The 24,455-nt window shown below is 58.4% G+C and overlaps 3 protein-coding genes across 16 annotated transcripts; all 3 read left to right on the top strand.

Annotated features, from left to right (window-relative positions):
- The first annotated feature begins 6,616 nt into the window (after positions 1 to 6,616).
- Positions 6,617 to 8,929, top strand: B4GAT1 (beta-1,4-glucuronyltransferase 1). Its single transcript, XM_082682794.1, has 2 exons — positions 6,617 to 7,829; positions 8,071 to 8,929. The coding sequence occupies exons 1-2, from the start codon at positions 6,774 to 6,776 to the stop codon at positions 8,260 to 8,262; spliced, it is 1,248 nt and encodes a 415-aa protein (XP_082538920.1). The 5' UTR covers positions 6,617 to 6,773; the 3' UTR covers positions 8,263 to 8,929.
- A 295-nt stretch (positions 8,930 to 9,224) lies between these two features.
- On the top strand, positions 9,225 to 16,330 carry BRMS1 (BRMS1 transcriptional repressor and anoikis regulator). 13 transcript variants are annotated; one of them, XM_082682747.1, is made up of 11 exons: positions 9,237 to 9,339; positions 10,116 to 10,306; positions 12,033 to 12,178; positions 12,266 to 12,356; positions 12,514 to 12,641; positions 12,823 to 12,902; positions 12,999 to 13,095; positions 13,624 to 13,716; positions 14,809 to 14,873; positions 15,410 to 15,449; positions 15,816 to 16,330. In XM_082682747.1, the coding sequence occupies exons 3-11, from the start codon at positions 12,040 to 12,042 to the stop codon at positions 15,821 to 15,823; spliced, it is 741 nt and encodes a 246-aa protein (XP_082538873.1). In that variant the 5' UTR covers positions 9,237 to 9,339; positions 10,116 to 10,306; positions 12,033 to 12,039; the 3' UTR covers positions 15,824 to 16,330. The 13 variants fall into 13 exon arrangements, with proteins under 13 accessions (XP_082538868.1, XP_082538867.1, XP_082538874.1 ...); XM_082682740.1 differs by having other exon boundaries at positions 9,259 to 9,339; positions 14,835 to 14,873; XM_082682743.1 differs by having other exon boundaries at positions 9,259 to 9,339; positions 15,775 to 16,330.
- Positions 16,331 to 16,939: 609 nt separating this feature from the next.
- Positions 16,940 to 22,754, top strand: RIN1 (Ras and Rab interactor 1). 2 transcript variants are annotated; one of them, XM_082682737.1, is made up of 10 exons: positions 16,940 to 17,419; positions 17,569 to 17,749; positions 17,865 to 17,979; positions 18,075 to 18,147; positions 18,293 to 18,384; positions 18,521 to 19,258; positions 19,436 to 19,741; positions 20,058 to 20,189; positions 20,342 to 20,493; positions 20,999 to 21,330. In XM_082682737.1, exons 1-10 carry the CDS (start codon positions 17,334 to 17,336, stop codon positions 21,047 to 21,049), a joined length of 1,926 nt encoding a protein of 641 aa, XP_082538863.1. In that variant the 5' UTR covers positions 16,940 to 17,333; the 3' UTR covers positions 21,050 to 21,330. The 2 variants fall into 2 exon arrangements, with proteins under 2 accessions (XP_082538863.1, XP_082538862.1); XM_082682736.1 differs by lacking the exon at positions 20,999 to 21,330 and adding an exon at positions 21,393 to 22,754 and having other exon boundaries at positions 16,952 to 17,419.
- Positions 22,755 to 24,455: the final 1,701 nt, after the last annotated feature.

The following is a 24,455-nucleotide window of genomic DNA, read 5'->3' as shown; positions in this document are numbered from 1 at the left end:
GAGGGGGATGCAGGCTCCGCTCCCCGCTGAGCAGAGAGCCCGATGCGGGACGCGATCCCAGGACCCTGGGATCATGACCTGAGCTGAAGGCAGAGGCTTAACCCACTGAGCCCCCAGGCGCCCCTGATCCAGCATTCTGGGTTCAAAGCCAGGTCCTTTCACTGATAAGCACTGGGAATGGGGACTTGCCCGTCAGTGCGTGGAGTCCTGGGGAGAGGGTGGGGATGGAGTACAGACAGCCGTCTACCAAACGGGGCTTGTAGTCCTAACGGAATTTTGTGCAGACCACAAGGCCGCGCCGGACCGCCTGGCTGGGAATGGTGAGAACAGGACCACTCCCGCCCTGGGCCCCTTCTCCTTCTCCACCTTCACAGACTGTTGCTTTTTTTTTTTTTCTTTTTTGACAGACAGAGATCACCAGTAGGCAGACAGGCAGGCAGAGAGAGGAGGAAGCAGGCTCCCCACCGAGCAGAGATCCCGACGCAGGGCTCGATCCCAGCACCCTGGTATGATGACCTGAGCCGAAGGCAGAGGCCCAACCCACTGAGCCAGGCAGGCGCCCCCAGACTGTTGCCTTTGAACCCAAAGGTCCCCAGACCTGCCAGACCCACCCTCGCAGGCCAGGCAACAGTCCCAGGGAACCCACCGGTGCTGGTCTACAGTCTTCGAGAGCAGCCCACGCTGGGCTGAGTGGTGGAGGGAGGATGGGCCCAGAAAGAGGACACTCATCCCTCAGATGTCCTTCTGATGTCACATTGCAATTCCTTCTTCCCATCCTCCTTCCTGGTAGACTCAGCCCAACCTGCCCATTCAGTCAGGATGCAGCCAGCTTTCGGTGCCGGAAACATACTGATGCGTCTGTCCGTTCCTCTCCTGGTGCCCAGTCCCTGCCACATCCGCAGCCTGACAGTCCTGCCCGCAGGCCCTCAGAAGCAGCTGGCTGCCATCAGCAAACACCTGTAGAGGGCACTATGTGGCAAGCCCTGAGATAGGGACACAAACATTGGAAGGCCAATCCTTGCCCTCTAGATTCTCACCCTTTTATGAGGAGGAGGCCTGGTTTGTGAATTGATTCAACTTTCCAATGAAAAGGCAGAGGTTGTCAGATAGATTAAAAAATGATGCATCGGGACACCTGGGTGACTCAGTGGGTTAAGCCTCTGCCTTGGGCTCAGGTCATGATCTCAGGGTCCTGGGATCTAGCCCTGCATCAGGCTCTCTGCTCAGCAGGGAGCCTGCTTCCTCCCCTCTCTCTCTCTCTCTCTCTGCCTGCCTCTCTATTTACTTGTGGTCTCTGTCAAATAAATAAATAAAATCTTAAAAAAAAAAATGATGCAACCGTATGCTGTTTACCAGAAACTTACCTTAGAGCAAAAAACACAAATGAATTGAAAAATGAAAGAATGAGAAAAGGTATTCCATGCCAATAGTCATCAAAAGACAGCCAGAATGAATATACTAATATCAGACAAAGGAGAGTTCATGTCAAGAATTATTTAAGATGGGGCACCTGGGTGGCTCAGTGGGTTGAGCCTCTGCCTTCGGCTCAGGTCATGATCCCAGTGTCCTCGGATCGAGCCCCACATCGGACTCTCTGCTCAGCAGGGAGCCTGCTTCCCACCCCCCCCCCTTTGCCTGCCTCTCTGCCTACTTGTGATCTCTGCCTGTCAAATAAATAAAATCTTTTTAAAAAAGAATTATTTAAGAGACAAAGGAGGATGTTATATATTCATAAAAGGGTAAAATAATTATAAACACATGCACACCTAATAACAAAATCCCAAAAAGCATAAGAAACAAAAATGGATGGATTTGAAGGAAAAATACACACTTCTATAAGAATAGTTGGACACATCAATGCCCCACCTTCAATGAGGGACACAACAACCGGACAAAAGATCAAGGATGCAGAGGACCTGAGCACACCATCAGGCCAAGCAAACACACACAGAGCACTCACCTACAACAGCAGAACATATGTACCTCCTTCTCGAGCGCCCAAGAAACATCTCCCAGAATAGATCGCCAAGTAGGACACCAAGCAAAACTGCGCTACATTTTAAAAAATTGAAATCCTACAAAGTATCTTTTCTAATCACGGTAGAATAAAACTAGAAACCAATAACAACAAGAGGACAATTCCCAAATATGTACCAATTAACAAATTTGGAACTAATGGGTTAAAAAGAAGTCAAAAGATGGGGCGCCTGGGTGGCTCAGTGGGTTAAAGCCTCTGCCTTCGGCTCAGGTCATGATCCCAGAGTCCTGGGATCAAGCCCCACATCAGACTCTCTGCTCGGCAGCGAGCCTGCTTCCCCCTCTCTCTCTGCCTGCCTCTGCCTACTTGTGATCTCTCTCTCTGTGTCAAAAAAAAAAAAAAAAAAAAAGAAGTCAAAAGATATGGAAACAGCCCAAGAGTCCATTGATGGATGAACAGATAAAGAAGATGTGATACACACATACACACACACACGGAGGAACATTACTCAGACATAAAAAAGAATTTTTTTTCTCTCATGAAAGAACCTAGAGCGTATTATGCTAAGTGAAATAAGTCAGAGAAAGACAAACACCATATGATTTCACTCTTTTGTGGAATCTGAAAACCAAAACAACCAAAAAAACCAAAAAGCAGACCCATAAATACGGAGAACAAAGAAGAAGGGGACGAGAGGATGAATGAAATAGGCAGAAGGGATGAAGCGGGGCAAACTTCCACCTGCAGACAAGTAAGTCATGGAGACGAAAAGTATGGCATAGGGAGTACAGTTAAGAACACTGTATAACAGGGCACCTGGGTGGCTCGGTGGGTTAAAGCCTCTGCCTTTGGCTCAGGTCATGATCCCAGGGTCCTGGGATCGAGCCCCGCATCAGGCTTGCTTCCTCCTCTCTCTCTGCCTGCCTCTCTGCCTACTTGTGATCTCTCTCTCTCTGCTAAATAAATAAATAAATAATCTTAAAAAAAAAATCTCTCCTCGAAAGAAAGAAAATCAAAAGAGAAATTGGAAAATGCCTCGAGACAAAAGAAGATGAAAACACCACACACTGAAAGTTATGGGATGCAGCCCAAAGAGTGCTGAGAGGAAGTCTGTCGGTGTAAATGTCTACATGAAAGAGGAAGAAGGGGTCACCTGGCTGGCTCAGTCGATTGAGCCTGAAACGCTTGATCTCAGGGTCCTGAGTTTGAGCTCCACTGGGTAGAGATTACTTTAAAAAAAAAAAAAGATAGAAAGAAAGAAAGAAGGAAGGAAAGAAAGATCTCAAGTCAGTAATCTGACTTTATACCTCAATCAATTAGCAAAGGAAGAGCAAATAACTAGCGGAAGGAAAGAGACAATAAATATTAGGGTGAAGGGAAACACAGTGCGGGATAGAAAACAGAAAATCAATGAAACTAAAAGTTACTTGTCAACAAAATTGACAAATTATTTTTTTTAAGATTTTGTGTATTTATTTGACAGAGAGAGATTACAAGTAAGCAGAGAGGCAGGCAGAGAGAGAGGAAGGGAAGCAGGCTCCCCGCCAAGCAGAGAGCCTGATGCAGGACTCGATCCCAGGACCCTGAGATCATGACCTGAGCCGAAGGCAGTGGCGTAACCCACTGAGCCACTTTTTTTTTTTTTTAAAGGTTTTATTTATTTATTTGACAGAGAGAGAGAGACAGAGATCACAAGCAGGCAGAGAGGCAGGCAGAGGCAGAGAGAGAAGCAGGTTCCCCGCTGAGCAAGGAGCCCGATGCGGGGCTCGATCCCAGGACCCTGATCATGACCTGAGCCGAAGGCAGCGGCTCAACCCACTGAGCCACCCAGGTGCCCCCCCCCCCCCACTGAGCCACTTTTGACTAGACTAAGAAAAAGAGAGGAACTTAATGTTATTAAAATCAGAAACAAAGGTGGGGTCATTACTACTGTTTATACAGAAATAAAAAGGATTATAAGAGAATACTATGGACAGTTGTATGCCAACAAATGAGAAACCTAGATGAAAGTAATAAATCCTAGAAATATACAAACTACCAAAACTGATTCAAGAAGAAATAAGACGTCTGAACATACAAGAAATAACAAGATGTGGGGCACCTGGGGGGTTCAGTCGGTTGAGCCGCTGCCTTCAGCTTGGGTCGTGATCCCGGGGTCCTGCGATTGGGGTCCCCTGTGGGGCTCCTTGCTCGGCGGGGAGCCTGCTTCTCCTTCCACCTCTGCCTGCCACTCTGCCTACTTGTGCGCACGCTCTCTCTCTCTCTGACAGTGTCAGAATTATGTGTATGGAAATACAATGGGTGGCTCAGATCATGATCCCAGGATCGTGGGATCGAGCCCCATATCAGGCTCCCTGCTGAGCAGAGAGCCTGCTTCCTCCTCTCTCTGTGCCTGCCTCTCTGCCTACTTGTGATCTGTCTGTCAAATAAATAAAATCTTAAAAAAAAAAAAAAGAAAGAAATACAACGGAATTTTGTGTGTTGATCTTGAACCTCTAATTTTGCTGAATTTGGTTATTAGCTCTAAGTGTGTGTGTATGTGTATTCTTTAGGATTTTTTTTTTCCTGTATGTGTATTTTATCATTTGTGAACATGGATGGTTTCACTTCCTCCTTTCCATTGTTGTATTTAGGACTTCCAGTGCAGAATTAAGCAGATGAAATGGTAAAAGTGGGCCTTTTCCTATCTTAGGGAGAGGCTGTGAGTCTTTTATCATCGAATACGACATTAGTTGTGGATTTTTCATAAATGTGTGTCATCAGGTTGAGGAAGTTCCCGTCTATTCCTGGTTCATTGAGTGTTTTGTTTTTTTAAGATTTTATTTATTTGACAGAGATCACAAGTAGGCAGAGAGGCAAGCAGAGAGAGAGGAGGAAGCAGGCTCCCTACTGAGCAGAGAGCCCAGTGTGGGGCTCGATCCCAGGAACCCACGATCATGACCTGAGCCAAAGGCAGAGGTTTTAACCCACTGAGCAACCCAGGCACCCCCGCTTTTTTTTTTTAATGATTATATTTATTTGACAGAGAGACAACAAGAGAGGGAATACAAGCAGGGGGAGTGGGAAAGGGAGAAGCATGCTTCCTGCTGAGCAGGGAGCTTGATGCAGGGCTCCATCCCAGGACTCTGGGATCAGGACCTGAGCCGAAGGCAGACGCTTAGTGACTGAGCCACCCAGGCGTCCCGAGTGTTTTTATCTTGAAATGGTGTTGGGTTTTGTTAAATGTTTTTTCCTGCATTAGTGGAGATGACCTTGTGGCTTTTCCCCTTCATTCTATTAATGTGGTGTGTTACATTAATTTTTTTTTATGTTGAACCCCCTTGCATTCTGGAGTAGATCAAGCTTGGTCGGGGTATATAGTCCCTTTAATGAGCTGCTGGGTTCCGTTTGCTAGCATTTTATTGAGATTTTTACATCTTTATTCATAAGGGATATTCGTTATTAAGTTTTCCTGTGATGTCTTTATCTGGCTTTGGCATCAGGGTAGTGTTGGTCTCATAGAGTGAGTTAAGGTATGTTCTGCCTTGTATTTTTTTGGAGGAGTTTGAGAGAGAGCACAAGCACAGGGAGCAGCAGGCAGAGAGCGGGAGAAGCAGGCTCTCTGCTGAGCTGAGCAGGGAGCTGATGCGGGGCTTGATTCGAGGATCCCCCGATCATGACCCAAAGGCGGATGCTTAATGCCCCCAACGCTGGTCTTTGAATCTCTCATGCTTCACTCCATCACACTGGGGAGCCAGGGTCGCTCCCTGGCCAGGCCTTCCTATCCAGATAGCAGGCTGGACCTTCCATGTAGCTTTCCTTGACCTTGACACTTCAGTGAGAGGGTCACTACTTTTCAGTCTCTCCTCAAGCTCCGGCCACTCGGGACACTTCAGAAGCTTTCTTGCTCTCCCATTCAACAAGCTCGTAGTGATGGCGGCTGCGTGGCCAGCAGCCCCGCCACTACCAAATTCCACCAATTTACACAGAACGGTGGCACCTTGTAAGGGGCTTCTCTAATTACCGCAGATAATACATTGGCTCGCAATTTGGCATCAACCAGAATTCCAATCCGGGTCTTCTACGTGCACCTGAGCCCCGGGCCCTTCTTCCCAGGGAGTCAGAAAAGTACACCCCCTCATCTCCTGTAAAACGCGACCTGCCGACGAGGATGGGATTCGAACCCACGCGTGCAAAGCACAATGGATTAGCAGTCCATCGCCTTAACCACTCGGCCACCTCGTCCCACGTGAAGCGTGCTTTTCCACATACTCTTATCTCTCATCTTCTCCGCAGTTTCCGCCCCACCCCCAGCCCCCATCTTCGGTGTGGATTTCCTAGGACCTGGCGGAGGGAGAGACAGCGGAAGGAAAACGACTTTTTGTGTTCCTTCCCGCCGGCCGCAGCCGCGAACCCGCGCCATCCTTCACCAAGCCGCGACCGAGAGTTCTGCCACGGTTTCCCGGCCTTAAGGCGTGGGCGAGTGCACGAGCGTTTCAGAAAGCGCCTGGTCCGGGGGGTCGCACACTGATCGGGAGGGAGGGGGGAGAATCCCTGGGAACCCGCCAGGCGCGGCCGCGGGCACGTTCAGGGTTTGCAGACCGCGGCGTGCGGGGGATGCAGTAGCTCCTCCTCGCGTGCAGGGGGCGAGCTGGCGCGCCCCAAGGCCCTCTCCGGCGGGGAAGCTGCGCGGGGCTCGGCTCGCCTCGGCTCGCTTCGGCTGCGCTCGGCAGGCTGCGGTAAATCCGGGCTTGCGGCGGCTGGCAAAGGCTGCGGCCCGGTGGTCCCCGCTGCGCGCCCTGGAGCCCCGAGAGCCATGCAGATGTCCTACGCCATCCGGTGCGCCTTCTACCAGCTGCTTCTGGCCGCGCTGATGCTGGTGGCGATGCTGCAGCTGCTCTACCTGTCGCTGTTGTCCGGGCTACATGGGCAGGAGGAGCAAGACCAGTATTTCGAGTTCTTTCCCCCGTCCCCGCGGTCCGTGGACCAGGTCAAGGCGCAGCTCCGCACCGCTCTGGCCTCTGGGGGCGTCCTGGACGCCAGTGGCGACTACCGCGTCTATAGGGGCCTACTGAAGACCACCATGGACCCCAATGATGTGATCCTGGCCACGCACGCCAGCGTGGACAACCTGCTGCACCTGTCGGGCCTGTTGGAGCGCTGGGAGGGCCCGCTCTCCGTGTCGGTGTTCGCGGCCACCAAGGAGGAGGCGCAGCTAGCCACGGTGCTGACCTACGCGCTGAGTAGCCACTGCCCCGATATGCGCGCCCGGGTCGCCATGCACCTTGTGTGCCCCTCGCGCTATGAGGCCGCTGTGCCTGATCCCCGGGAGCCGGGGGAGTTTGCCCTGCTGCGGTCCTGCCAGGAGGTCTTTGACAAGCTAGCCAGGGTGGCCCAGCCCGGGATCAACTATGCGCTGGGCACCAATGTCTCCTATCCCAATAACCTGCTGAGGAATCTGGCTCGGGAAGGGGCCAACTATGCCCTGGTAATCGATGTGGACATGGTGCCCAGTGAGGGGCTGTGGAGGGGCCTCCGGGAAATGCTGGATCAGAGCAAGCAGTGGGCGGGCACAGCACTGGTGGTGCCCGCCTTCGAGATCCGCCGAGCCCGCCGCATGCCCACGAACAAGAACGAGCTGTTGCAGCTCTACCAAGTGGGCGAGGTGCGGCCCTTCTATTATGGGCTGTGCACGCCCTGCCAGGCGCCCACCAACTACTCCCGCTGGGTCAACCTGCCAGAAGAGAGCTTGCTGAGGCCTGCCTATGTGGTGCCCTGGCAGGACCCCTGGGAACCATTCTACGTGGCCGGAGGCAAGGTGCCCACTTTCGACGAGCGCTTTCGCCAGTATGGCTTCAATCGGATCAGCCAGGTGCCCAAAGGGAGAGGGCAGGGGACATGGGGCAGGAGGAGTGGTGGGCTCTGGGAGCTATAAGTGGTCCTGGACGGAAAGGAGGCAATGAGGCGGGACAGTCATAGTTCACGAAGTGGTTGGATGGTGTGGAGGACCCAGGATGTCTCCGGAGGAGTGGGAAAGCTGGAGAGGGGCTTTAGGGAGGTCAGTGGCGGCCCCAGCAGTCTCCAGCTTCACTGACCTGTCTCTCCCCCAACAGGCCTGTGAGCTGCACGTGGCAGGATTTGATTTCGAGGTGCTCAACGAAGGTTTCCTGGTTCATAAGGGCTTCAAGGAAGCTTTGAAGTTCCATCCCCAAAAGGAGGCCGAAAATCAGCACAATAAGATCCTTTACCGCCAGTTCAAACAGGAGTTGAAGGCCAAGTACCCCGACTCCCCTCGTCACTGCTGAGCCTTTCTCTCCCCTAGTCAGAGAAGTCTCAGCCTCTTCCCTCCTTAGGCCGTCCCTCAGGCCTGACAGGGGGAAGAAATGTCACTCCACTTTACAGTGGTAGCTGTGATGTTGGAACACTGGACTTGAATACGGGGTGCTGGGATCAAGTCCTGGCTTTACCACTAACTAGCTGTGTGGCCTTGAGCAAATCCCACTTCCTCTCTGAGCCTCAGTTATCCCGTCTGTAAAAAGGGAGGTGAGCACACCTACCTCACAGAACTGTCGGGAGGCTCAGATGAGATGCTATATATGTGAACCATTCTGTAAGCTTCGTACAAATGTGAAGTATTATTAATATTATTACAGTATTATTGTTATTATTATTATTAACAATCTGGGGTGGGTGGGCAGTAGGAGAGTGAAAAGTATGAATGGGGCAGAACTGAGACGTCTGAGTACTTAACAAAATGGACTTTTTGGGGAAGAAATCAGGTGAAGGCACTGAATTTAGTTCTTAGCTTTTGGGCAGAATCCTAAACTTCCTGATTCTTCCAGCCGCCTCCGCCCTCGGGAGCTCTGGAGAAAGGGTCTGCAGGTTCTCTGCCCGATCTGTGCCCTCGAATAGGCTGGGCTGGGTTATTTGCCTACCACCGACCATGTGTAAATAAACGAGTGTTCACACCTACGGCTGGCTCCATGACTCTCCTGAACCCGGCGGGCAGGGCGTGGGGTCGTGGCTTCTTCCCTTCCACGCGAGGGATGGGGGGACCAGAGTGGGGGAAGGGGGGGACGAGCTGCGGCCCAAGGGGCGCCGACCGCAAAGCAAGGAAACCACAAGGGTCTCGCGCGGCGGCTGAAGGCCTGCTTGAATGTCGGCCGGTTGCTATGGAGACCGACCCCGCGGTATCCCAGCATGCCTCGCCCCAGCTGTCCAATTGTGAGCTCGGCCTCGGGCGCCTCCTGATAACGTATGCGGAAGTGCGGCGGGCCCCGCCTCCCGGAGCCGAGAGGAGGGCGCGACGTTTCCGGGAGCCCGGCAGCCGCGGGCACCTCTCAGGGAGTTTCCGACGTCAACCCGGAGGCCCCTTCCCCGCGGTGCGTAATGCTCCTCAGGGCACCTAGTTCGGCGTCTCTGGCCAGTCGGTCGGAGCTGGCCCAGGGAGGGCCGAAGCGGACACTTAACCGGCCGGACGCGTGCGGCGCCGCGGGCCCGCTGCTGGCCGCCGAAGAGCCAGTGACTCCCCCGCCCGCGGCGCCGGCGCGGACGGGAATGAAACGGGGCGGGAGGGTCCTGCCGCGCGGCCCCGCGGCGCGTAGGGGTCTGGATTGGCTTTCTCTAGGGAGAAGAAGCGGCCTTCCGTGGAGGTCTGCCCTGGAAATGCTCACTTTCTAAAAACATAAATTGCCTATGTTCCGCGCCTTACAATTTCCTTTTCCACCCTTTACCCCTTGCGATCTTGACAACACTCGGAGTAGCGGTGTTTATCCTCCTTTTGCGCCCGGGGTAAGGAGGGGAGGTTGTGATTTAATTTTGCTCACTCAGTAGAGTTAGAGACATCTGGAGACAAAAGTAAATATGTATTTAACAATGAAGAGGAATTGCAAATTGGCCAAACTGCAGGAACTCAGCCTTGAGAACGGGGAAAAATGAGGCTGGTTTGGAGAACTGAGGTTTTCAGGTCAGATTCAGATCAGCTGTGAAACCCTTGAGGAATGCGACTAAGCCGCGCCTTGAGCCAGTTATTTTACGTAACTCGTTAAGAAGAGTTAACAGAATACTTCAGGTTTGCAACCACTGCAGGGTCCTGGGGCAACCAAGAAGTACAAAGCCTGCCTGAAAAAGTGCTTTGTTTCGTTTGTATTTGTGGCAGCACATCGGCAGGAGAGGCTGTGCAGGAGAGGCCTACAGCCGGGTTAGGCAGACAAATGGAAAACGGGCAATTAGAGAGGAAATGTAAACACATAGGGCTTCCTGGAGGGAGCGGCATTTACACTGATCTAAAGGTCTACAGAACTGGACCCAGAGAGGTTGGAAGAGCATCGCAGTGAAATCAAGCCTCCGGTATGTGGAGAGATTAACTATTGGCAGGACCATTTAGTCTTCCTCTTAAATGATCTCTTGGCAGCATTTGGCACAGTCACAGTCCTTCCGTCTGAAGTTATTTCTCCCCACGACTGAGTTTCTCTTCTTCCGCCTCTTACTAATTTCCTTCTCCTTTGCTGGGCTTTCATCACCTGCCCCTTTGGTGGCCCTGGGAGTCCATCCTGGACCTCTTCTCACTCCACACATTCTGCCCTGCTGGTTCCACTGGCCTCTCCCATGGCCTGAAGAACTCTCTATATGCCAGTGACAGATATCTGCCGCCCACATTTCTCTCTGAGGCTTAGACTCATGTGCCCCTTCTCTCATTTTGGAGTCTGTGCACACACTGTTCACTCTGCTTGGAATGTTCCCTCCCCAGCCATCTCCAGTCCTCTGTCTGAGCTCTCCATGGTGATGCTGCGGCAAGGATCTCCCTCTGCAAACCTTCACTGTTGGAGCAAGCTCCGGGTTCCAGTTAGACGCCTCTCCCAGATACCCCCCCCCGCCCCCGTCTTAGCCCTTCTCACACCACTGTCCGCTGCTCTGCCTCTCCCAGGAAGCTGTAAATTCCTTGAAGTCAGAGACTGGCTCTGCCCTGTCATGCCCCGTCGTGCCCAGCATCTCCTGTACTGTCTGAAGGAACCTGGCATGTGTTAGGTATTTAATAAATCTTAGATGAGTATATAAAAGAAAGAATGACTAATAGAGGTGCCTGGGTGACTCTGTGGGTTAAAGCCTCTGCCTTCGGCTCAGGTCATGATCCCAGGGTCCTGGGATCGAGCCCCGAATCGGGCTCTGCTCAGCAAGGAGCCTGCTTCCTCTTCTCTCTCTCTCTCTCTCTCTCTCTTTCTCTTTGCTTGCCTCTTTGCCTGCTTGTGATCGCTCTCTCTGTCAAGTAAATAAATAAAATCTATAAAAAAAGAAAGAAAGAAAGAGTGACTAATAGTGTTCAACTAAGGGAAGCAGGAAAAAATACTGGCATTGGGCGCCAGAAGGTTATCTGCTGCCATAGGACTCCCATCAGCCGAGGGTGACGATAGAGAAATGGAACGGAACATCTGGGAGATGAAAGGGTGGGAACAACCAGAGCCTTGAAAAGCGTAGCTGGGAGGTGGGAAATGGGGGGTAGTTAAATGGAATGGGGCAAGGTTTTGCGTTTCTGCTATTTCTAAATACCTCTAAAGTTTTGTGGGCAGGAGTTGGAGCGTTGGAGAAACAGTGGAGGTGGGGGTGCTGGTAGCCTGAGGCTCCAGAGAAAAGAGAAGGACATGGGGGGTGACCCAGAGCTCAGGGAGATGGGAAGGGAATGGCAGAATGTTCTCGGGAAGAGAAGTGGAGGGCCTTCCCAGGGGACGAGCAACAGGAAGGGGTGGAGAGGAAGTTGGAAGGGTGTACTTGAGGGTTGACTATGAGATGGTGGAGTCAAGGAGCTGCCCCAGTCCTCAAGTCTGTGTGGGGCCTTAAACGCCCCAATCACAAGTGTGTGTCCAGTCCCCGAGGCAGTGGGGACCCCACCCTTGGTGTTTCCCATCTTAAAGACCATCGCCTTGGCGAGCATTCCCCACCCTGGGATCAGCAATAACGTCCCAGGACGTGAGCATTTCCATGGTTCCCAGGCCTCAGGGAGATGTGCGCACGGGGCTTGGCTTGACTCCCCGCATGGCCACTTCCTGCTCACGATAGGCGATGGCTCCCCTCCTCCCAGAGCCCAGATGCCCGTCCAGCCTCCGAGCAAAGACACAGAAGAGATGGAAGCAGAGGGTGACTCGGCTGCCGAGATGAACGGGGAGGAGGAAGAGAGCGGGGAGGAGCGCAGCGGCAGCCAGACGGAGTCCGACGAGGAGAGCTCAGGTGAGGCCCCCCTCCGCGTGCCCCCCGCGCACCCCCGCGGGCCCGCCCGCTCCTCAGCAGCCAGCGCTGACCGGCCTCTTGTCCCAGAGATGGACGATGAGGACTACGAGCGGCGTCGCAGCGAGTGTGTCAACGAGATGCTGGACCTGGAGAAGCAGTTCTCGGAGCTAAAGGAGAAGTGAGCGTGGGGTGTCTGGGCCTGTGTCTCCAGGGGCACCCTGGGCGCGGGGGCGCGGAGGCAGCGGGCCAGTGCGGGGCAGGGGCATCTGAGGACCTGCCGAGGGGGACCGGCCACGTGCTTGAGGGACACACATGCTCTGCCTCTTCCCTCCCAGGTTGTTCAGGGAGCGGCTGAGTCAGCTGAGGGCGCGGCTGGAGGAAGTCGGGGCTGAGCGGGCTCCTGAGTACACAGAGCCTCTGGGGGGCCTGCAGCGGAGCCTCAAGATCCGCATTCAGGTGGCAGGTCTGTGGGCCGTCCTGTGCGCTGGGGCGGTCCCCGGGCCTCCCCTCTCTGCCTCTGCCGGAGCCCAGGGCTCTCTGCTCCCCGCTCTTCCCTTCCCTGCCAGGCCCAGCTCCTGGCTTCCTATCTGGGACACCCAGGTCCCTGGCCAAGGCGCACTTCCCGTCTCCCTTCCCCGCTGTAGGGATCTACAAGGGCTTCTGTCTGGACGTGATCCGGAACAAGTACGAGTGTGAGCTGCAGGGAGCCAGACAGCACCTGGAGGTGAATGTGCCCGGGTGGAGGGTGGGGGGGTTGGGGGACAGCGGAAGTGGCTTGTCCCCACCGCCCCATGAGCCTGAGCGGCCCCAGCCCTTCCAGAGTGAGAAGCTGCTGCTGTACGACACGCTGCAGGGGGAGCTGCAGGAGCGGATCCAGAGGCTGGAGGAGGACCGCCAGAGCCTGGACCTCAGCTCCGGTGAGGCTGCCCTCCCCGCCGCACCCCTGCTCTGCCTGCCCAGGGAGCGGGGAGCATGCCAGAGAGCTTGCTTCATGGGCTCACCGTGTGGCCCGAACGGAACCAGGCACAGAAAGGACCCTGCCCAGTGCCTGGTGCACCAGGGAGGCTCAGCAAGAGTGGGCCACCCCCCCCGCCCGCTCTGGCCCCTGCTCTCTTTCTAGAACAGGAGGTGTCGTTCTGACACCCCCACACCTACAACAGCCACAGGGTCCCCCTATGTCCGCAGCACCTGTGTTCATGGGGGGGTCCTAGGGAGGCCATAGTGGTCATTGGGCAGCACCCACTGAACAGATGAAGAACTGGTCGGACAGACGTACAGTGCCCCCCGGCCCCCAGGCTCGCACAGCCATGCTGTCCTCGGGCCCTGACCTCCGCTTCTAAACCGCCCCCCCCGCCCCGTCCCTGGCTCTCTCCACCAACCTGGGAGGGCAGGGTGTCCTGGGCGGACCAGCACCTTGATCCTGACTCTGGCTTTTGGGGGCCCAGAGTGGTGGGACGACAGACTGCACGCCCGAAGCAGCACAAAGACCTGGGACTCCCTGCCGGCCAGCAAGAGGAAGAAGGCTCCTCTCGTCTCTGGTATCCTTCCCCTGACGGCGGCCTGAGTCTGACATCACTGGGGTTAGCTCCAGCCCCGGGAGGGGGTGGAAGCTCGTGGAAGGCGGAGTCACGCCCCACACATGAGCTGACTCCCGCTGTTGGGAGTTTTCTAAGGCCCTGGGTCTCAGCCGCGCTGTGCGGACCATAGAGAAAGAGCAGTGCCCCCTCACGGAGTCCCTTAGCTTCCTGAGCGAAGTCTCCTTGGAGGCTCTTCTGGCTTTCCCACACCAGCCCGGGCAGGTCGCAGACTTTGCCATTGCCACGTGCCTCCCCCGCCTGCTCTCACTTTCCACCCGCTTCTCAGAAAGTCGTGCTGCCTGTCTGTGCCTGGTCACGGCTTGCCTCACCTCCTCTGTGAAGCCTCTCCTGGTTTCCTCGCAATGGCGATAGCTTCTCTGTCTTCTGCACCCCTGCGTCCTAACCCGGGACACCCTCATCCCATACACAGTTGCCCCCTGCCCGCCGCTGCAGCCCGGGGCCTGCTGAGCCCTCATCCCTCCTGGCAGCGTCCGGCACATGCAGAACAGAATCTGCACGCCCTCCACCCCACGCCCGGGTACTCCGGCCATCAGACGCTCGGGACCCGGCCGCCTGGTGATGGCTGTCGCATCAGGCAGGGAGGGAAGCATCCAGGCTGCAAGGACTTGAGGGGTGAATGGGGGGCAAGGGCGTGGGGACATCAGGTACAGAGCCCGGGGGGAGTGGGAGTCGGGGGAGTGGAGAGCACCGGAGGGTTGATTCCCGGATGGAAGGGACTGAGGTTTGTGTGTGTAGAAGGGACAGGAAGGGACAGGGAATCGAAGGAGCAAGTTCCCTGCGTGGCTGGGCTGGGTTTTCACCTCCTGACCTTTACACTGGAGAGACGATGCAGGGGGAGCAGAGGGGAGGTGGGGTGAGGCTTAGTTCCCGCTCACAGACTTGTGAAGAGGCCACAACAGGCCCAGCCTTAGGAACCTGGGAGCCAAGAGGTGGGAGGCAGAACCTGAGCTCCCACCGGGGTCCTCAGCCCCCTCCCCGCTGTGACACCTGTTCCCTCCACCCGGCTTCTTGCTTCCTTGACCGCTGTCACAGGTCCTTACATTGTGTACATGCTGCAGGAGATCGACATCCTGGAGGACTGGACGGCTATCAAAAAGGTGCGGCCAGGGCCCCTGCTTCCCCGCACGGGTCCCCATCCCTGACACCAGCTTTGGTCCCTGCGGTCTCACCACACCTGGGCTTCCTGAGGGCCTGGGAGCCCTGCTCGCCCTCAGCACCTCCTACCTTCAGCCCAGGTTCCCTGGCATTGGCCTTTCTTAGACAGAGAGGGAGAGAATGTGTTTGCACGTGCGAATGGTGTGGTGGGGGGGGGGGGAGTGCAGAGGGAGAGAGAGACTCCCAAGCAGGCGTCATGCCTAACAGAGCCCGATGTGGGGCTCGAGCCCTTGATCCTACTGAGCTGAAACCTTGAGGCTTAACCGACTGATGGCTTAACCCAGGTGCTGGCCTGAGACTTCCCATAGGAGGGACCTTTCAATCTGTGTCAGCCCCTTTCTCCTTCGGGGGCAGGTTTTGATGGGATGGGAGGCACCGACCCAGCAGCGCCCCTACCCCAGAGAAACTAATGTGGAAGAGGGTGCTTGCCAAGCTGGAGGCAGGCTCTCAGGGGGCGCTTTTCTTCTTACCCACCCAGGCTAGAGCAGCTGTGTCCCCTCAGAAGAGAAAAGCAGACGGTAAGACCCACAGGGGTTGTTCCTCCTCCTGCCCCCGCCCCCAGCCCAGCATCCTCGGAAAGAGCCCAGAGAGAGACAAGGGTTATGTCCGATCGGTGGCCCCCGTTAGAATGGTTGGCGTTTGGGGGTTTGGGCAGCCAGAGCCGGGATGGCGATAGAGAATCTCTAGGTCGGTAGGGCCGGGGGATGAAGCTTCCCCCCCAACCAGGCCTGGGTAGGGGGCGCAGGAATGCTGGGCCCATGCTGAGGGCTGTGGAGCTGCCCTGGGCCACCCCGAGGCCGGCCTCTCAGCCCCGACAGGCAGTGGTGTCCCCTCTTGGTTCAGCTTGTCACCTGCAGTGCTCTCCGCTTTTGGCATTTCCTCAGGACCGTGACCTTGCCATTCAGAGCCAGGGGGCCCCTTGGAGCAACTGGCCGCAAAGCCAGGATCCACATTTTCCTGCTGTGAGAAGGCAGACTGACAGGGTCTGGCCAGCCAGCTCCCCGGTACTGCTGGTGGATCTTCCCCTCCAGCCACCACTGGTCCGGACTCCTCTGCCCTCCTCGGGGGGCCTGCACAGCTGTGGCCCAGAGCTGCCCTAGCCAGGCCAGACTGTCTCCTCCGTCCCCAGCGCGTGCACCGGCGCCCCCTCCCAGAGGGCAGGTGGGGCTCCTCTTACACCAAAGCAGCATCCTTCCTGCTGACCTTGGACCAGTCACTGAGCCAGTGAGCTGGGCCCCATTTCGTGGGAACTCTGAGCCAGACATCATATTTTGGGGGCCTGTCTTTTCTGGCTACTGTTGGAGGTGAGAAGGCATGTTCCCCAGGTCTTCTCAAGGAGGTTCTTGGTGTCTCCCAGATGTCAGGGACTGGAATTAAAACCTTTCCTGGGACCTCGGTATGAGCTGTGTGTGTCTGATTTACCTTGCAAGAGAATCAGGGCTCCCCCAGGGAGTGCCTGAGTCAGGCGGGCTCTTCCTGGAGTCCCCGGTAGCTCCCCTCACTACCAGGCAGGAGCCAACCTACTCTTGAGTTAGGGCAGAGGGAGGGAAGGGGGGACTCGCCCACCACACCTCCCAGGGGGCTGGGAGTGAGCCCTGGCTGAACGACACTCCTGAGCAAAGTTTGAAGCAACATGTGGCACAGGCAGACCATGTGTCCCCGCCTGTGCTTGGAGACTGGGTCATGTCTGCGCCTGCCCCAGTCACTTGGCAGGTCGGTAAGGCAGGCTGGGGGGGCCTGCACGTGTACGAGGCAGCTGGCACGGGGCGCTGACGACCTCACAGCCAAGCTCCCCCCGTTGAGCACCGAGTGTTAGAACCACCCCCAGAACCTCAGTTAAGCAAGGGGGTTAGTTTCCATGGAGACACAGCATCCTCTCTCCATGGCAACCTGAAGTCCCAACACCCAAGGTAGGCTCAGGAATGAGTCATCCGGGGCTAGTAGGGGGTGCCCCCCCCACCCCCGCTGACCCCAGGGCCTCGCACAGATGAGCAATTGACCAGCAGACTTAAAGGTGCGGGGGTGTGTGGGGGGGTAAACTTGGGCTTGTGGGGGCCCAGATGGGCCCTGCTTAACCCCTTCCCGCTTGCTCGTGTGCTTTGAGGAGGCCGGTAAGGCTTCCGGGCGCACCGTGGGGCGGGGGCTGGCCCCGCAGCTGGGGCTCTCGGAGTGGCGCTTGCACGGATGGGATCCCTGGCCCCTGAGACGGGCCCAGAACTGAGGATTCCGGGCTTGGCCCAGGCCGAGTGGACACCCAAGAGTTAACTGGCGGGGCGTGACAGGGTGAACCGCCCTCAGGAAGTGTTACTCACCGCCGGGAATGTGAGCGCTCCTGCCTCGGGGGCTGGATTCTCTTTCAGAGTCCTGGGAGAAAGCGCGAGAGACCCAAGGCGCTCTCAGCCATGGAAAGCCCCGGGGAGCCAGGAGCTGGGCCTCTCGGAGCCCCCGGCCTGTCCAACCTCGCACCTGGGCGCCCGGAGAGAGAAAAGTTCGTGAAGTTGGAAGGGCAGCCTGGTGGGGCAGGGGAGGGGTGGCAGAGCAGGGCCTGCCCCAGGGCCCAGGAGGGGGAGAGGACGGAGCAAGGGCCCCACCGCCTGCCACCCCCGCCACCCCCTCAAGTCTGCCGCCCACCCCTAGGCCCGTGGAGGACCCCCCCTACGACGTGCCTGGAGCCGGCGGGCGGCCGGCGGGCGGGCCCCGGCGGCCGGGGCGCAGCGTGAGCCTGCGGGAGCGCCTGCTGCTCACGCGGCCGGTGTGGCTGCAGCTGCGGGCCAACGCCGCGGCCGCGCTGCACGTGCTGAGGACTGAGCCCCCCGGGGTGAGTCATGGCCCTGAATCCGGACTGGCCGGTGGGGGGGGGGCGGTTGCCGGGGGAGAGAGAGAGAGAGGCCAGAGGCAGAGGTTCTGAGCCCCGGACCCCTGTCCCTTTGCAGACGTTTCTGGTGCGGAAATCCAACACTCGCGGGTGCCAAGCCCTGTGCGTGCGGCTGCCCGAAGCCAGTGGCCCCTCCTTTGTCTCCAGCCACTACATCCAGGAGAGCCCTGAGGGTGAGCTGGACTGGCCTGGGGGGAAGGGGCTGGAAGCAGTCAGGGCCGGGCGCAGGGGTGTTTCCCAGAGAACAACCACACTTCCCATCTCTCAGGCGTCTCCTTGGAGGGCTCAGAGCTCATGTTCCCAGACCTGGTCCAGCTCATCTGCGCCTACTGCCACAGCCGGTGAGCCTGGCCGCAGGGTGCCTGGTGTCCTCTGGTCCCGGCTCCCTGGGACAGTCTGTTTTCCCAAGCCCTGCAGGTCCTGTCAGCCCCCAGAGCCCTGAGCATCCCCTCACCCCTGGCTTTCTGTTTCCCTCTCTGGCCCCAGGGACATCCTCCTCCTCCCGCTCCAGCTCCCCAGAGCCATCTGCCAGGCAGCCACCCACAAGGAACTGGAAGCCATCTCCCATCTGGGCATTGGTAAGGGCTCTTCAGCTTCCCATTGCACCGATGGACAAGCTGAGGGCAAGAAACAAAGTGAAGGCACGCGGGCACATGGCCTGAGCCTGTGCCTTCTTTTGGGCACCTGACACCCCAACTGGTTTCTCCTCCCTAGAGTTCTGGAGCTCCTCCCTCAACACCAAGGCCCAGCCGGGCCCGTCTGAAGGCCAGCTGCTGCCCCGGCTGAAGCCCCGGTCCCCACAAGAGCTGGACCAGGGCACGGGAGCCGCCCTGTGCTTCTTCAATCCCCTGTTCCCAGGGGACCTGGGCCCCACCAAGCGGGAAAAATTCAAGAGGAGCTTCAAAGTGCGTGTGTCCACCGAGACCTCCAGCCCTCTGTCACCACCTGCCGTGCCACCTCCCCCGGTCCCCGTGCTGCCAGGTGCAGCCCCCAGCCAGACAGAAAGCTTCCCCCCTCACCAGCTTCTGCAAAGGGAGAGCTCAGTGGGGTACCGTGTGCCAGGGGGCCCCAGGCCCAGCCTCCCACCTCTGCCCTCCCTCCAGGAGGTAGACTGTGGCTCTCCCAGCAGTTCAGAAGAGGAGGGGGCGCCGGGGTCCCAGGGAAGCCCAGCGACCTCCCCTGGCCTGGGCCGCCGGCGGCCCCTGCTTCGGTCCATGAGCGCAGCCTTCTGCTCCCTGCTGGCGCCCGAGCGGCAGGTGGGCCGGGCCGCCGCGGCCCTGGTGCAGGACCGACACACGGCTGTGGGCCAGCTGGTACAGGACCTACTGACCCAGGTGCGGGCTGGCCCTGCACCCCGGGAGCTGCAGGGCGTCCGAGAGGCACTAACCCGGGCACGGGCCATGCTGAGCGCGGAGCTGGGCCCTGAGAAGCTGCTGCCTCCTGAGAGACTGGGTGAGACCCGGGGCGCTCTGCTGGGCTCTCCGGAGCGCTAGTTCTTTCTGCTCCCCACCTCTCTCCGGCTCTTCTCCTGTCTCACGGAGATTCCCCCCAACTTGCATCCCTCCCTGCCTACAGCCCCCCTCCACGGGCGCCCCAGTTCCCCTGACCCTGCCCGCCTCTCCCCTGCAGAACATGCCTTGGAGAAGTCGCTGCATCGCTCCGTGCTCAAGCCTCTCCGGCCCATCCTGGCGGCCCGCCTGCGGCGCCGGCTCTCCGCCAATGGCTCCCTGGGCCGCCTGGCCGAAGGCCTGCGCCTGGCCCGGGCCCAGGGCTCCGGAGCCTTTGGGGCCCACGTGAGCCTGCCCTCCCCGGCCGAGGTGGAGCAGGTTCGCCACAAGCTGCTGCAGCTGCTCCGGGCCTACTCGCCCAGCGCCCAGGTCAAGCGGCTCCTGCAGGCCTGCAAGCTGCTCTACACAGCGCTGAGGACCGAAGCGGGTACGCCCCCTCCTTCTGCTGCCCAGCGGCCCCTGCCCGGTCAGAGGCAGGCCCCCCAGAGATCCCATACTGGTGCGGCAGACTGGGAAATGGGCCCAACCTTCCACAAACGGTGCAACTGAGGCCCAGAGAGTATAGAGTGTCCTCCCCAGGCTCTCCGCTCCCCCCCCCCCCGCTCCCGTCTGTGGTCACCGTAGAGACCGCCTCCCCCAAGGCCCGGCAGGTGGGAGGGGAGGGTCACTGTCCGAGACACGGGGTGGACACCAACCCTGGGGCCCGAGCAGAGTCTGAAGCTTCCTTCTCTGCTGCCCCACAGGGGAGGCCGCGGGGGCAGATGAGTTCCTCCCGCTGCTGAGCCTTGTCCTGGCCCAGTGCGACCTTCCCGAGCTGCTGCTGGAAGCTGAGTACATGTCGGAGCTGCTGGAGCCCACCCTGCTCACCGGAGAGGGTGAGGGAGCCCCTCCGCGCGCCACCGCCCTGGGTGTGGGGGGGACTGGGCCGCTTAGGGGCTGCATAGCCCCCAGGAAGGTGGCGGGGCGGGGGCATGGCAAAGCATCACCTGTCCTCAGCCCGAGCTGCATTCTTCCCCTTGTGTCCCAGGCGGTTACTACCTGACCAGCCTCTCCGCCAGCCTGGCCCTGCTGAGTGGCCTGGACCAGGCCCGCACCGCGCCCTTGAGCCCCTCACAGGAGCTGCAGCGCTCCCTCAGCCTCTGGGAGCAGCGCCGCCTGCCGGCCACCCACAGCCTCCAGGTACGGGGCCTCCCCGTCAGTCGCCTGAACTGCCCCGGCCAGGGGCGCAGTGGGGGTGGCGTCGGGGTTCTGGCATTATTCTGCGCGGTCCCCTCCTTTTCCTAGAGAGACCCAGCAGGGGAGAGAAGCAGCCCCCTGTGCGGACTCCACGCCTCGCCTTCCTCGAGAGGGCACGTTCTGTGTGCTCTAGGGGCTCAGCCCTGCCGCTTCAAAGAAACTCGGCCTTAGGACCATTATTATCCCATTTTACAGATGAGGAAACAGAGACGGGACACGGAGGGGGAAAGGGACGCAGGGGGCAAACTCACACCCCAAATCCTGGCTTCTAGCGTTGACCCCCGACTCCGTGGGGCTCTGCCCTCCCCCGGAGTGAGGCTCCCCGCCCAGGCTCCCCGCAGCCTCCTCTCCATCCAGCCCAGGGACCCTCCCCAGCCTCGGTGAGGACTTTAGACCCTGAAGCCAGATGTCGGCTTCACATCCTGCCTCAGCTACTTTCTGTTTGCAGGCGTGGGGCACCTTACATAGCCGCTGTGTGCCTGGCTATCCTCACCTATAAGCGGAGGCAACGGGAAGTGGCTCCTGGGGCCGATGTGTGGATGAGAGGAGCGAATGCAGGACGGGCGCTTGGGCCCGGGGAGGCCCCGAGGGGGGCTGGCAGGCGCTGGACAGCCGCTGGGGCCATCCTTGCCGCTGCCGGCCTGCAGCCCTAACCCACCAGCCAAGGCAGACCTCACCTTTCCGCAGCTCCCTTTATCCAAAAAGCTTTCGTCACTCAGTTCTACCCCCGGATTTATACCCCGCGCCCAGTCCCTGCAGAGCCTACCCTGGGACCTCAAGCTGTATAGCCAGAGACGGAGCAGGCAGGACTGAGCTCTGGCTTCGCTTGTCTTCCTGCACAGTGCCTCCTCCGAGTAGCCCACCAGGACCCCAGCAGTGGCTGCACCTCCAAGACCCTGGCTGTGCCTCCAGGGGCCTCGATTGCCACCCTGAACCAGCTCTGTGCCACCAAGTTCCGAGTGACCCAGCCCGACACGTTTGGCCTGTTCCTGTACAAGGAGCAGGGCTACCACCGCCTGCCCCCCGGAGCCCTGGCCCACAGGCTCCCCGCAACCAGTTACCTTGTCTACCGCAGGGCAGAGCGGCCTGAGACCCAGGGGGCCTCGCCTGGGGCTACACCGGAGTTTGGCAGCGGGGAGCCAGAGGTGGGAGGCGGGGAGTTGGAGAAAGGGGGCCAGGGAGATGGGGACATCGGGGTCGAAGCCCGTCCTAGGGATAGCCAGGGAGAGTCTGACACCAGTGCTGAGAGGGCCAAGGCAGGGATGGGCCAGGCCAGGGGGGCCCCTGCTCAGCCGGGGGGGCCAGAGGCTGCGGGAAGCCAGGCAGCAGAGGAGTAGCCGGAAGTGATCAGAAGGGTCATTTGAGACAGAAAGCTGAGCCTGCTGGGAAGGCCTCTCCGAGCCGTCAGCCCCACCCCTGCAGGCTTCCCCACCCCAGCCACTCCTGAGTCCGCCACCGCCCCGCCCGATACTTCCCTCCGTGATCACACCTGCTGGGGTGGCGCCTGGCCTGGCCGCCACAGAATACTGGAATCAAGCTGAGTGGGTTTGAGGGACCCCAGACCCAGGGCTCAGGCCCTCTGCCTCTCGCCCTTCCCTCCCAGCTGGAGGCCAGGCAGCCGTCAGTGCCGGATGTCCAACAGGGGACAAACCCAACAGGTGCCCGTCCCAGCTGCGGTCTTCAGGGCCGCGAAAGGCTTCACCTGTTCCTGGGTGTCACAGGCCCAGAGCCAACACGGGCCCAGAGCCCAGGCCAGCCGTAGCCCAGCCGGAGGACCAGAAGCTCCAGACTTCAGTGTCCTGGAAAGAGAGGGTGCCCTGCCTTCTCCCACAAGTCCCCCAGAGGCCAAATGGATGGTTTTGCTGCAAAGCAGAGCTCCGGCTAAGGAAGGAGAGAGTAGGAGGTGGGATGTTAGCGGACCACTCCCAGGGTCTGTTGTGTGCATCCACCGAAGGCTCTCATCCCGCCACTCGGGGGAGATCCGAGAGATCAGGTCTGGCCCAGGGAGCACCCAGGTCCCAGTCTTTCTTCAAGGAGGGATTTTCTGCCATGCACTCTGGCATCCCAGGGGACTTGGACAGGGGAGATGGGCTTCCGAAACAGAAGGGGTGCTTGGAAACCATTTTCTCTGCACTTAACTCTTCTGGACCTCACAAGAGCTCCGCGGAAGGCTGGGCATGGCTTATTACACACTGTTTGAGAAAGTGACTCCTAAGATACCCATCGCATAGCCGGCCATTACAGCCTCCCCGCCCGAACCAGGGTGCCAGGCTCCAAATACGTGCCCTTTCTTCTAAGCCACCAATAAATTAAACCTAAAGGCCCTACAACCCCAAGTTGGGGCCCAGGGCAGGGAGCCAATGGGAGCAAAGGAAATGCCACTGATGACCACAGTGGGGTGCGCGTGGCCCAGGAAGTGGCCAGTCGGTAATTGCCAGGGGCAAGTGTGTCTCCAGGGCCAAAGCCCGAAGCGAGTTAGGTGGCCAGAGACCCTGTACTCCTGCAGCTACCAGGCAACCTGGGGGCAGCGCAGGGCCCAGCGCTGCCAGCCTTCAGCTCCCAGGTTTCGGTCAGACTCTGGAGGAATCACTCCCTGGGAAAGAACTTTCCCCTGGCGGAAGGAGGACCCCAGCCAGGCTCGGGGGTACTCCCTCGGGTGCTGACCACAAAGGGACATCATACCCCACGTGAGACAGACGTGACAACTGGAAGGTAGAAATCCTGGACATTGGGATTTCCGACAGTCCAGAGACAGATGCACCAAATTTGGGCGTATCGCTCTCCAATGTGTCACTAGAGCCACCAGCAGCTCTTGCCTCCCCACTGCCACCCCCCACTCCACCCCCCTTCCCTATCTCACCCCCACCCCCCCAGTCCAGAGATTTCCGACAGTCCAGAGACAGATGCACCAAATTTGGGCGTATCGCTCTCCAATGTGTCACTAGAGCCACCAGCAGCTCTTGCCTCCCCACTGCCTCCCCCACTCCACCCCCCTCCCTATCTCACCCCCACCCCCCAGTGCCTTGCCCCGTGCTGGGTACTGCACCGGTGATCAATAAATGTTGTCCCCTCATTGGAGTTTGAGAAAAAAGAGTAAAGGGCAGTGAGGTGGGAAGCTGGGAGGTTAGGAGGGGGGCCTGGGTTCTGGGAACCAAACAGGATGTCTCAAGTTGAGCTCCAGAGGAAAACCTAGAACAACTGGTTGCCAGGGGCGCTCAGAGAAACCTGGATGTGGAGCTGGCCTCACAGGAACTGGGTCTGACAGAAGCTTCTGAGCCCCTTCCTTGCTGCCCTCTGCAAGCCCCTCCTACCCCCCCCCCTTTTAAAAGATTTTATATATTTATTTGACACAGAGAGAGAGATCACAAGTAGGCAGAGAGGCAGGTAGAGAAAGAGGGGAGGAAGCAGGCTCCCTGCTGAGCAGCGAGCCCAATGCGGGCTCGATCCCAGGCCCCTGAGACCATGACCTGAGCCGAAGGCAGAGGCTTTAACCCACTGAGCCACCCAGGCGCCCCCTCCTAACCCCTTACTGTGCTCAGTCCCACTTCCAGGCTCTGGGAATTCAGAAACCCCCTCCCCTGCTCAGAGCACTATGGGGCCCTTCCCGCTAATGAGCCTTTTGAGTTTTCGTCTCAAGACATCGTTGTTGGTCAGGGGCCGAGGCCAGGTAACAGTACGGTCAAGGGTCACCGTCCGGAGGTGGGGACTCCGAGCAGGGCAGGCAAGCATAGGCAGGTCTAAGACTGATCTCATTCCCATTTTACAGATGAGGAAACAGGCTTGCCCAGGGTCAGTGATTTAGTACAGGGCAAAGGGCTGGGACCCAGCTTCCGTGGAGCTTCGGGATTCTGCCCTCCTCCAAGACAGAAGCACGCATTTACTTAACCTCTCAGCAATAATTAACT

Source organism: Mustela nivalis (genome assembly GCF_964662115.1).
Source record: "Mustela nivalis genome assembly, chromosome: 9".
Lineage (NCBI taxonomy): Eukaryota > Metazoa > Chordata > Mammalia > Carnivora > Mustelidae > Mustela > Mustela nivalis.
This window is presented reverse-complemented; position numbering and strand designations above follow the sequence as displayed.